Raw genomic sequence first — 12107 nt, 5'->3', positions numbered from 1 at the left:
ACACACTGTCCGGCCGTGCCAGTGGCCTTGCCCATAGGACCCATGTCCTTACACCTCGACTCAAGAGCCAAGATCGGTTCTTCGTGATTGATCGAATCTGCAATGAGGTTAGCTTCACTAGAAAAAGTATCAACCATACCATCATCCTTGTGAACAATCACGTCATTATCCTGCAAATCATCATACTCGTGAATAATCACATCTTGATCATGCAAATCATCATGCTCGTGAATAATCACATCTTGATCATGCAAATGCTTGTCATTATCATCCAAATCATGTGTGTCATCATTATCATCCAATTCATCATGCTTATCATTATCATTCAAACCATCATGCTTATCATAATCATGCAAATCATGTGTGTGTGATGCTTGGGAGAAGAAAAGACTGAAAGAGTCTCCTCCTCCTGTTCCTTTTCAGACTGCACCTGCACATTAGAAAAAAGTCGCAACAACTCTTTCATGTGTTGGTCGCTCATCGCTTTTCTTGCTTTGTTTTCACGATCAAATTCTGCTTTTCTTTCTTCGCGCTCACGATCCAATTTGGCTTTTCTTACTTTGGCTTCCAAGCGTGCTTGCTCTTGCTCACGCGCTATGGCTGCCATTCTTTCTTCGTATTTCTCCTTTCTTTCTTCGGCCGCCAAGCGCGCTTGCTCACGCTCAATCTCAATAGCTGCCTTTCTTTCTTCGCGTTCTAACTTCCTTGCTTTGCGTTCTAACTTCCTGTCCATCATCATCTCGTCGAAAGCCTCCATAGGAGTTAGTGCAATCCTTGGCGTAGATGGAGAAAGGGGAGGGTCAGAAAAACCTCCTGGTGGGGAAAACTCTTCTTCGCCACTCCCATGCTCACCACCTCCATGCGCAGTATCCATTCCGCTTCGGGTGATGACCATACACTGAAGTCGTGGGTTCTTAAGTTCACGAGGAACTTGGGTTCTTGTGGGTCGTGGGTTCTTGAGTTCTTGAGTTCTTGAGGTTCTTGAGGTTCTTGGGTTCTTGAGGTTCTTGGGGGTCTTGAGGTTCTTGAGGTTCTTCTTTAGCTTGCAATCTGTGTTAGAGAAGGATCTTCTTTTTCCCGCGGGCGCATCCCTTGGGGGCCTTGCGCTCATACCAAGGTTGCTTTTTCCCACCTCACGTCGATTGGCCGGCCGCTAAGTGCACGGTCCGCTTTCAATGAGTGAAAAGAGGCACAAGGGAAATCTGCCAAAAGTACCTCATAGAACCCGCTGGCTCCCTGTCGCTGCTCCCCTCGCACGCCATCGCTCCCCCCCTCCCGCTGCCCTAACTGCCTTGCTACCTGCCTGACAGCGCTGCTTGCCCTCGCCTCTGCCGCCCCCTGCCTGCCCCGCGCTGCCTACCTGCCACTGCCGCCCCCGTCACCCCCTCCTGCTGCCGCCAGCGCTCCCACTTGCCCCAGCCCGCTGCCCCCCCCCTCCCCCCTTCTGCCCGCCCGCCTCGGTTTCACCCCGACAGCCCTGCAATTCGGCCCATTCAGCTTCGTTTCAATTCTTGGGGCGGTGCTTTCTGCGCCGGATTGCAGCATCCTCCCGTCGACATCTTCTTACGTCACAGAGTGACACAGATGGAGGCTCCAGCTTCGCCACAGAGGGACTCGCCAGAAGCCCCCTCGCCCAACCCCGTTGAGCCCACCATTCGACTTGCTTTCTCGCCGACAGAGCAAGCGAGCCTTGTCGCAGAGGTAGAGCGATTGCAGGCGACTTCGGTCATCTACAAGATTCTCGACACCCGACCTAGCAGAGGAAAGCTGCGAGACCTTCTCCAGGCCCGCCTTCTCGCAGAGGTGGGCAAGATCTTGGATGTCCAGATTCTCGGACGGGGTTACTATCAGATCGAGTTTGAGACCTCCGAGATGGCGTCCAAGGTTATAGCTATGAGTCCACTGGCCATCCAAGCATCACGCGCCCACTTTCGACAGTGACGACATGGTTTTGACACGGCTTCGGATGTTCTAGTAGAGGAGGCAGACATCCCCATCTCAGTCTGCTTTCCGGGTTTACGGAGGGAGTACTTACCACTTCTCTCTAGGATGGGCTCCGCCATTGGGACTGTCCTAGAGACACCTCGTACGGCAGCATCAGTAGCTGCCAAGGCGGCAAGCATCCTCTCAGTTCGAGTTTTGGTCAGAGATACCCACACGCTCCCGAAGGTTATCCTTCTGCCTCGGGTGAGTGGGGGTTGGTTTAGACAGTGTGGAGTACTCGGGCCTCCCGAACCAGTGCTTCATTTGCCGACAAATGGGCCATCTAGCGAAGGCCTATCCACGGAGGAGGCCACGACCTGCACCACAGCCTCAGTCCCAGCCTGCCAGGGCTGGCCCGCAGCCACAGTCAGCGGCACAGCGCACACATGCAGAGCCACCCTCCGAGCCTGGGGCTCCAGCGGAGGAGGGGTGGCAGCAGGCCCGTGGCCGACGACGCCAGGGGCCACAGCGTCAACCTGGCACTCAGAGTGGCCCTCAGGTGCCTACTCAGCAGCAGTGGGTTCCCACGGGGAACCGCTTTGGTCCTCTTGAGCAGGAGGAGATCCCTGCGCCAGCCCCCACCTCCGCTTCACCCTCGACAGCCGCTCCCCCCCCAGAGTTTCCCCCCTCTTCCTCATCCTCCCCCCCACCTTCTACTCCGTTCGCCTCTCCACCTCACCCCTCTACCTCTGTCCCCCCATCCCGCCCCTCTTCTCCTCCGCTCCCCCTAGCTCCTTCTTCCCCCCCTCCTGCTCAAGTTTCACAGTCGACTCAGGAGACAGATCCCTCTGCGGCGGCTAGGAGATCTCTTGGCAGCGCCTTTGACACGAGTCGCCTAGCGAGAGGGTCGGCCCTTCTTGCGGCCCCCTTAGCACATTCAGACATCTTCCCTTGCAGCTATCCCTCGTGGTCTGACGAGCATTGACATCCGACGCCGCTGGGACTTCTTCGACTACGGGTTCACTCGTTTTCTCGGCGATTCCTCAGCAGACCATGAGGCAGCTTGCTTCAGGGTCCATGCTTTGTTCCTCGCCGCTAGGGGGACAGAGGCCTTGGACTCAACAGTTGGTTTCTCCTTCCCCCTCTGTGGTAGGGTCGAGACAGAGTGGTCCCTCGACTCAATGGTGGGATGGTTGCATACACAGGTCCTCGAGTTCTCTCACCACATGGAAGAACTTGGAGTTACAGATATGTTGCAGACTTTGTGGCCATTGGCCAAGTTTGCGGTGACACCCCCAGACTCAGCAGGATGTAGGCACATTGTGGTGTACTTCTTTGTTGATACGCAGTGTTTGCCTTGCTATGTATACATTCATCAGGACTCTTGGACAGAGGAGGTTGCTTTACGCACGGCTCGCTCTGCTTGGGCTTGGGCTTGGGCTAGGCACTCACTGCAGTCACGCCTATCTAGAGGACGCTCGGATGCGGATTACTCCCCATCCAAGCCAGCCTCGAAGATAGCCCGTCTTGCTGCTGCGGCAGCATCTGTTCTCTCTCGCTCCCCATGAGGATCGTCTCATGGAACGTGCAAGGACTAGGTGGGCCCCAGTTTCAGCGACAACGCGGCCGATTGCGTCAGGAGCTTCAGCATTGCCTTGTGGGAGGAGAGATTGATCTCCTTATGCTTCAAGAGCACCATCTGTGTGAGAGCCGCATTCGGCGATGTGGTCAGATTTTGCGTGGACGATATGATACCTTTTGGTCAGCTGCTTTTGGACCTGGAGGCATCCAGGGTGGGGTATGTATGACTATTGCGGCTCATTGCAGCAGGCCATTGTGGGCAGAGGGATTATTGTGCCAGGTAGGGCTCAGTGGATTACTATGCAAGTTCAGGGTGGGCCTTGTGGGCTTCCTGAACATCTATGCGCCCAATGTGGCGAGTGTTCGTGCAGAGTTTTGGTCATAGATTGTTGAGTCTTTGCCGCAGGCCGATCATTGGTGTATAGGAGGGCACTTCAACATGTTGGAGGACCCTTCTGACAGGATTGGTGGCAGCCATGCTACTGTGCATGGAGTCGAGTTGGCTGCTTGGGAGAGGTTTTGTATGACTTTGAGGGTCTCGGATACATGGCAGCACTCTGGTTTTGTGAGGCCCCCAGACAGTCTTTCTTTCTCTAGATCGGACCGCAGAGTGGGAGGAGTGAATCTATCGCGGATAGATCGCTTCTACACTAGTGACCACTTCAGTGACTTGGGGGGATCAGTGGGCATCCTGGCAGGGACATCCTTCTCGGACCATGCACCAGTGATCCTCACAGTGGCAGACAGGCAGAGGAGTGGGAGCACGATGCTTCGCATCCCAGAGAGGGTCTTGTTGGACTCAGCACTCAGAGAGAGGGTAGAGGCTCTCTGGACAAAGGGCATGGACAGCCAGGTTTCACCTGCAGATAGAGTGGCCTCAGGCCTAGCTCAGCTTAGCCACTTTTCTCTTCAGGAGTCTCTGGCTCGCCGGGCTGCAGCAAGAGAGGCGGAGCAGCGTCTCAGATGAGGCATTGTTTCACTACAGAGGATGCAGGAGCGGCATCCAGACAGTCCATGGTTGGAGGAGCACTTACAGCAGGCTCGACAGGAGCTTGCTAGTACAGAGGAGAGGCGTCATGAGTTTGCCTTTCACCGACAGGCATCTCAGTGGACTCGGGTGGGTGACAGAGTGACTGGTGCTTTTTTTGAGACAGTGGGACCTCGACACTCGCATGCCAAGGTCATTCAGTTGAGGAGGCCCGATGGGTCAGTTGCTTGTGAGCCCGAGGATATGCGTGCAGTTGCTACTGACTTTTATCGTGAGTTACTGTCAGCTGAGCCTCAGTCAGAGCGGCAGGATGCATGCAGGGAGTAGGTTTGGGCACAGATGCCATGTCTTGTGACAGAGGAGATGCGCCAGAGGCTAGAGATGCCACTTCAGCTTGAGGAGCTGCACACGGCTCTTAGGGCCCTCCCTCGTGGTAGCTGTCCAGGTGAGGATGGGTTGACTCCCAGCTTTTTCTTGCAGTACTGGGACCTGCTTGGCCCAGATCTTTGTAGTGCTTTTCAGTACATTTTGCACACAGGAGTGATGCCTGACAGCATGAGTGAGGGCCTGATCTACCTCATTCCCAAGGAGGGTGGCTCCTTGGATGAGATTCGACAGTGGCGCCCCATCACCATCCTCAACTTAGCCTACAAAATTCTTGCCAAGGCTCTGAGTTTGAGGATTCAGCCACTTTTAGAGAGTCTTATACATGGGACTCAGACAGGTTTTGTCAAGGAACGCAGTATCCTTGACAACATCTTTACGTTCCAGGAGGCTTCTGCCCTGGCACAGCTCCGTGGTGAGGACCTTGTGATTCTTCTTCTCGATTTTGAGAAGACATACGACAATTGACTGGGACTTTCTAGAGGGCACTCTACGCAGGATGGGCTTCTCAGATGCTTGGCTCAAAGGGGTGTCAGCTCTGTACAGACAGGCTCACAGTCAGGTGCTTTTGGCAGGAGGGAGAGGTGAGCGCTTCATGCCCACACGCTCGGTCAGACAGGGTTGTCCTCTTGCCCCCTTTCTCTTTCTGTTCTATGCGGAGGCGATGAGCAGATTTTTGGTGTCACAGCATGTTGGTCTACGGGGCTTAGCACTCCCTATTCGGGGAGATGAGCTACTGGACGCTGAGTTTGCCAGGAGGCCAATCTTCACAGATGTGAGCAGGCTTTGGAGACCTTCTGTTGTGCATCGGGCTCACTGATCAACTGGAGAAAGACAGTGGCTTTCTCGGTTGGTAGTGCTCCTGTGCCAGATTGGATGCCAGGAGAGGGTTTCAGGTGGATTCCCCCAGGGACTGCAATTCGGTACTTGGGTTGTCAGGTTGGGTTGGACTTGTCTCCCGAGCAGCAGATTGCTCCTCTTCTGCTCTCCATCAGGAGAAAGTTGTTACATTGGAGCTCAGCACGACTTTCGTTGGCTGGTAGAGTAGTAGTTGCCAACCAGGTGCTGTTGGCGACTATGTGGTACATCACTTCCTGCTGGATCTTCTCAAGTTCTTGTATCAGCTAGGTAGAGAGGCTGATCAGGAACTTCCTTTGGTCAGGACGTGACACTCAGATAGCCCGAGCCAAGGTGGCTTGGTCGGTCATCACGCTTCCTTGTTCTTAGGGAGGGCTTGGGATCACTGATCCAGCACAGCAGAGCAGAGCCCTTCTTGGGAAGTTCATAGTCAGAGGACTTCTAGGTGAGGAGCCTTGGAAGGAGTTCTTGCTGCAGAGGCTTCGTGCCAGGGTGCCTCAGTCAGGAGGCCCTTGGCAACCTTCGACCAGATGGATCTTTACAGAGATGCGCCGAGTTGGTTTGAGCAGAAGAATGGAGGACCGCTTTGCTATGAGTTTCCTTCAATCTTGGGAGCTCTTACGGCGTGGCCTGGAGCAGAGACAGCCGACGTGCACGGAGGAGCGCCTACGGCAGCCCCTCGTATGGAACCCCATGGTTAGCACTGAGAGAGGCCACTTGGTTGGTAGTCGGCCTCATGTTTCCTGGGGTCCCATGGCAGCAGGTCCAGCGCGCTCTCCAGGTGACTGGCTAGAGTTCACAGGTTTGTCAGAGGAGGTGCAGGGTTTCCAGCTACAAGGCATGAGAGGGGTGCAGAGCATGTGTCAGGACATCTCAGAGTTAGTTCCAGCTAAGTGTCTCACGCCTCTCGAGCCAGTAGCACCCCGGTGGATGGGAGCCTTCACACGACTGGAGGTTCTCATTCTAGTCAGGGCCTGCTCAGAGACTGTCCTAGCCCTGTTCTTCGAGCTTCAGGGTGGGGGACGATTACAGCAAGTTGCAGTAGAGGCCCCGCAGGTAGCAGAGTGCTGTTTCCAGAGGATCCGAGTTGTGGGCATCTGTGGGAGGACTTGCGTCATAGACCCTGACCCAGCAGCTCTTGAGACTGGACACTGGAGGCTATGGGCTTGGGAGTGTTGTCCACTGGCACGAGTGCAACGGGATCCTGGTGAGTGGCTATGGAGGGACCCCTTCTCTTCTGCAGACCACCCAGGAGTCCCCTTCTTTCAGTACACTATTCGGCTTGGACGTCATATACTTGCAGCACACAGAGAGGCCCGCCCCGCTGCAGCACATCATTGGCAGGAGGAGGGCCTCACAGTCGAGTTCTTGGCAGCCTTTTGGCAGAGGCTGTGGGACTCCAGACAGCCGAGGCGCATCACTTTGTTTCAGTGGCTGGTTGCACACAGAGCTACAGCAGTAGGGAGCTGGCTTGTACATAGTGGTCTCTCGGCCGCATGTGCAGCCTGTGACCAGTTGGTGGAGAGTCAGCATCATTGTCTTTGGGACTGTCCCTCGGCCCAGCAGGTGTGGCTACGAGTTCTTCAGCTAATGCCTACTCTCTCCACGGCTAGACAGTACACTTGGGGGGCAGCGGCTTGGTCCACTTTCACGAGCCCGGCACTTCAGTTTGAGCTATCTTCCACTAGCAGGATGATAGTGATACAGGGGGGGGCAACCTACACTCCAGCCTGCTACAGAGCTTACTCCACAGGAGTGGTGCAGTGAGAGAGCGGAGTGTTGGGAGCTCATCGGTGGCCTGACACCTTGGTTCATTTGGCGGGCCCGCTGTTTCCGCATTTTTGAGGCTCGCTTTGTGCCACCAGCAGAGACTGTTCGTGACTTTTGGCTAGAGCTGATCCATACTCTCAGAGGATAGCTTGAGGGACTACAGGGGAGCTCCGACCTCATGCGGGAGCGCCACGAGGCTTTCCTTCGACTCTGGCGCCCTGGGCCTTTCTACACCATTGTCCAGGGTGTGCTCAGATGGCACTACCGTCCACCTGTTCATTGGGAGAGTCTCCCCATCATGTTTGTTGTAGCCCTCTCTTGCAGAGGTGGTTGTAGCCCTACGGGCAGTTTTCATTAACTAATAGAAGGATCTTTTTCTCGGAAAAAAAAAGAGGCACAAGGGGAGGCTGGACAAGCCCTTCTTTCTTTGGTTTCCTGTCACTCTTCAAAAACACAATTAAGAGTCGACACGCCCAGGTGGACTTTGGTTACATGCGACTGCAACAAGCAAAAAAAAATTCTTTGGTTCTTTCATTGAGTGATACAAAACACTGCCAAAGCTCTGATACCAATGTAAGGTGCAGCAGAAGTGAATGTTGAACTTTGCTGAAGATGAAGCTCCGAACTGTGCTCAAGGGTTCCTTTTACTTACGGAAGGGAGAGTCTTCCGTTCCTTTAGTGAGAGAGTGCAATGGACACAAACAAAGTGATGAACAGTGTGAATGAAGGTGTATGAGGCGGAGAGATGGAGAGAGAAGAATACGACACGAGAATGTTGTCAAAACCCTCCTCCGAAGGCCCCACTCTCTATGGCGAGAGCGATCTACTATTGATTGCACAAATCTCTACAATGCTTGGGACTTGCCCACGATGTCGACGACGATGAGGACGACGACGAGACAGGCTGAAATCTGAAAATGCTGAGGGCTGAAATCTGCAAATCTTTTTATTTGTTGAATTTCAACTCTATGTCGATGGCGACGGCGATGACGACGATACAACAACGACGTGCTAAAAACGCAGATGCTGAAATCTGAAAACACTGATGCAATTCGGGGACTTGTCGCGATGAATCTGCAAAACGCTAGTAGATCGTGCTGATGCAAAAACGCTAGGACTGAATTCTGATCTTGCTGAGGAAATCTACTAACGCTAGGGCTGATCTGCTATCCTGCTGTTGCCGGGGCTGATCTGCAATGCAAAACACCAAGGCTGGTCTTGGTGGCCAAAACGCTAGGCTTTGCAGATGACTGAAAACGCTAGGTCTGTTGCGGGAAGGTGATCTTGCTGAGAAGGTGCCTGTTGAACGCGAAGTTCCTGCTGCCTCTTCTGCCTGAAAGTGCTAGCGCTAGGTTTGCTTATATAGTTGAGGTTCTAAATTGCCCTACCCAGTTCCCAACAAAAGTCATTAAAAAATAATAAGTGAAAAATGTCAAAAACAGGGAAAATAGGTCTATGCACTATAAAAATGCTCCTAATGGATTCTGATGGAAATCTGACGATTATGTTGTGTGCAACCAGAGGATATGCATCTACTCTAAGTGCTTGGGCATGCACGGTCTACGAACAGACTCACAAAAGTGCCAGAACACTTCCTAATCTAACTGAACTGAACCCATGTCATGAAGTAGCTTGTCCACGTACACATAGGGTTAGATGTCTCATGTGACACGTTTTCTATTCTAACGTTTTTTTTCTCAAAGCATATTCTATTCTAATGTCTTTTGCTAGTTGATCAAGTGTGATTTAGAGCTTCACGGTGCTTGTTTATGTATGCTATTATTAAACATTGAAGAGTCCTTGAGGAGGTGTATGACTCGCTTTAGTTGTCCTTATTAAAGAATCATATATAAAAAGGTTGATGTATTTTATTTTTGATTTTGAAAAATACGTTTTGTACGCGTATTGTACACCACGTATTAAACGTCCTGTCCTGTCCCGTACCGTGGCTGCTATGGCCATTTCCGGCGGATTCTGCGGTCGCTCCACAATCGGGCTACCACGTCATCAAGGAGGGGTTCTTATACTCCCTAGCAACGACGGCGCCGTCGTTGCTAAGGGAGGGGGGAAAGCTAAAATATAGGGGATGTTATATATGGCAAAACACGTGGAGATTGAAAGCAGAAGAGTATTCGAGAAGAGGAAAAAGGGATATAGGGTAATCGAGAGGGGAGGAAGAAGGGGAACGGAGGTTCTTTCTCGCTAGCTCTCGGAGCTCACGGAGGTGCTTCTCTCTAGCTCTCGAGCTGAAGGAAGGGGAAATCGTTCTCTAACTCTCTTTCTCTCTCTTGCATAAGCAAGGAGAGACCTTTCTCTTGTTCTCGGACAAGCAAGGACGAACACTCTCATTCTCAAAGCAAGAAGGACTCTCTTTCCCGCTCTCGGAATTAGGCAAGGGAGCTTGTGAAGGAGGGGAACGAAGAAGGAGGTTGTTGTTACATGAAAACAGAAGGAGAACAGGCAAAGGCATCGAAGGCTCTTGCTCTCGGAACTAAACAAGAAGCTCTCTCTTTGTCTTTCTCTCGTTCTCGAAATTAAGCAAGGAAATCTCTTTATCTTGATCTCGCTTTCGGATCTAAGCAAGGAACAAGTTGAAGGAAGCTCAGCAAGCCAGGGCTCAAGCAGATCGGACGAAGTTAAGCAGGGCTGAATCTGGAAGCCCATCACAGGAGAAATTTTGATCATCGACGCCAATTTAGGTTTAATTAATTTGTTTTGATGAATGACGGAGCCGTTAACGGCCCGGAGGAAACTGTAAAGGGAGTTTAAACTCCTAAACCATCATTTGATTTATTTAACAGGTGTCGTTAACGGCACTGCTTCAATAATTGTGCGTCAATTCGTCGCTGTTATCAATTTTTCAAGCGGCTTTTGTGCGTCGGTAGCATTACCAAGCAACTAATGACTATTGTTTCATGCGGTGCGGCAACTCTTGGCTCTCACTTTTCCCATAGCCAGCAGCCCGGCGCTGACCTGGCTCACGTTTCGAACCCATATCCCCCGACAGCAGGGATATATGGTGGGATCTCAGGAATACCCCGTCCGAAAAATATCATAATGGGGATGTACGTGCGGTTGATGTTCTTGCCATGATGGGGATGTACATGTAACTAATGTTCTTGCCATCCCACTATCTACAAACCTTTAAAGAATGCTTTGTCACAGGCCAAATTGAGTCAGCAATCTTCAATCTGCTGACAGGAGGGTTGCAGGCAGATATAGGCGTTGTTACTTGTCTTAACTTGAGGAGAACTCATAGGAAGTCCAAGTCGCGGAGTATCTCATTTTTGCACGGTAAGTGATATCCTCAACCTTTATGTCATACATGATGCCATTTTAAGTGCAAAGCATTGACAAAGAGAAAAACTGAGACTACTGTTTCAAATTATTAGATTATCCCGTATGAACACTATGATTTAATCTCTAGAAAACAGTGATAAAATTAAGCATGCCTGCCAAAAAGGAAACCCAGTTCTTCAGTGTTTGTATCTACTAAAACCCTACAGTTTTTCGGATTACACAGAACAGCTCAACTTCATTTGGAATATTTAAAACCTGATGGGCAGCGGTAGGGAAGTCCAATTGAGTCGCCTCCCTACGAGACGAATTGAAGCATGAGAAATGTACCCCGGTGATGCGCACAGAACAACACCTCAACCACCATAGCCATCTGCATTGGGCAGTCCTCCGCATCGAGACTTCACCCCATGTTGGAACGTTGGTAGCTGTGAGCTACTCTTGTTATATTACATTTTCTACACTTTCAAAACCAAGTTAAATTAAAAATTAAAATTTAGAAAAAAATTACCAAAATACCCCTGAAATTTGTGGAATCATTACCCCTCTAATTTCCAAAATACCCTCAAATAGGGTAAATTTTGACAGTCAATCCCAAGTTTCCCTTGAATTTAATCGAAATTCCCAGTATACCCCGCACTACTTTTACATGCATGTTAATGCCAACATTTCGGAACTATTTTCTAACAATTTTTCTCTCGAGGCACTCAAGATGGGCTCTAAAGAGTCAACCACATGAAACCTGCAAATATTGGGCAAAAGAAAAAGGGCATTTGGGAAAAAGAAAAAAACTTAGAGGGGTATTTTGAGAATTTTGACAATTTTCAAGCGTACTTTGGTAATTTCCCCTAAAATTCATAATGGTCTACCCTTCACATCATAGACAGAAAAGGGTAAAATGAACTATAGACTATAGAAAAAATACAATTCATACTAAAATCCATGTAACTTAAAGTTAAACATAGAAAAAAAATGTAAAATATAGGAAAATTTACCAAAATACCCCTCTAATTTGTGGAAATTCTCAAAATACCCCTCAAATTTCAAAAATTCCCAAAATATTCCCAATATTTTGTCATAAATTCTCAAAATACCCTGGTTGTGCGAGTAAGTTTCTCCAATAATAAAAAATTTTGTAGGTCTTCACAAGAAGAGTGATTGTCTATCGTACAAGATGCTAAAACTACAATTTGAGTTGGTTATGTAGGCTTTGGAGATGAATTGCTTCATTATTTTTAGACATAATTGCCTTTTTTGCGATGGTAACTGGTGACAAATTACATACTGAGCACTCAAAAACGGATCT

The 12107-nt window shown here is 50.5% G+C and overlaps 1 protein-coding gene across 2 annotated transcripts in view; it reads right to left on the bottom strand.

The window, feature by feature from the left end:
• Positions 1–11230, bottom strand: part of LOC147441613 (uncharacterized) — a 100282-nt gene extending 89052 nt beyond the window's left edge. For both annotated transcript variants that reach the window (XM_086483187.1, XM_086483188.1), the window contains exon 1: positions 11060–11230. In XM_086483187.1, the coding sequence (XP_086339313.1) occupies positions 11060–11197 (138 nt within the window). In that variant the 5' untranslated portion in view covers positions 11198–11230. The remainder of the gene's footprint in view (positions 1–11059) is intronic.
• Positions 11231–12107: the final 877 nt, after the last annotated feature.

Source organism: Adiantum capillus-veneris, chromosome 15 (assembly GCF_014529385.1).
Source record: "Adiantum capillus-veneris isolate H3 chromosome 15, ASM1452938v2, whole genome shotgun sequence".
Classification (NCBI taxonomy): domain Eukaryota; kingdom Viridiplantae; phylum Streptophyta; class Polypodiopsida; order Polypodiales; family Pteridaceae; genus Adiantum; species Adiantum capillus-veneris.
The sequence above is the reverse complement of the archived record's forward strand: the minus strand, read 5'-3'. Positions and strand labels throughout refer to the sequence as shown.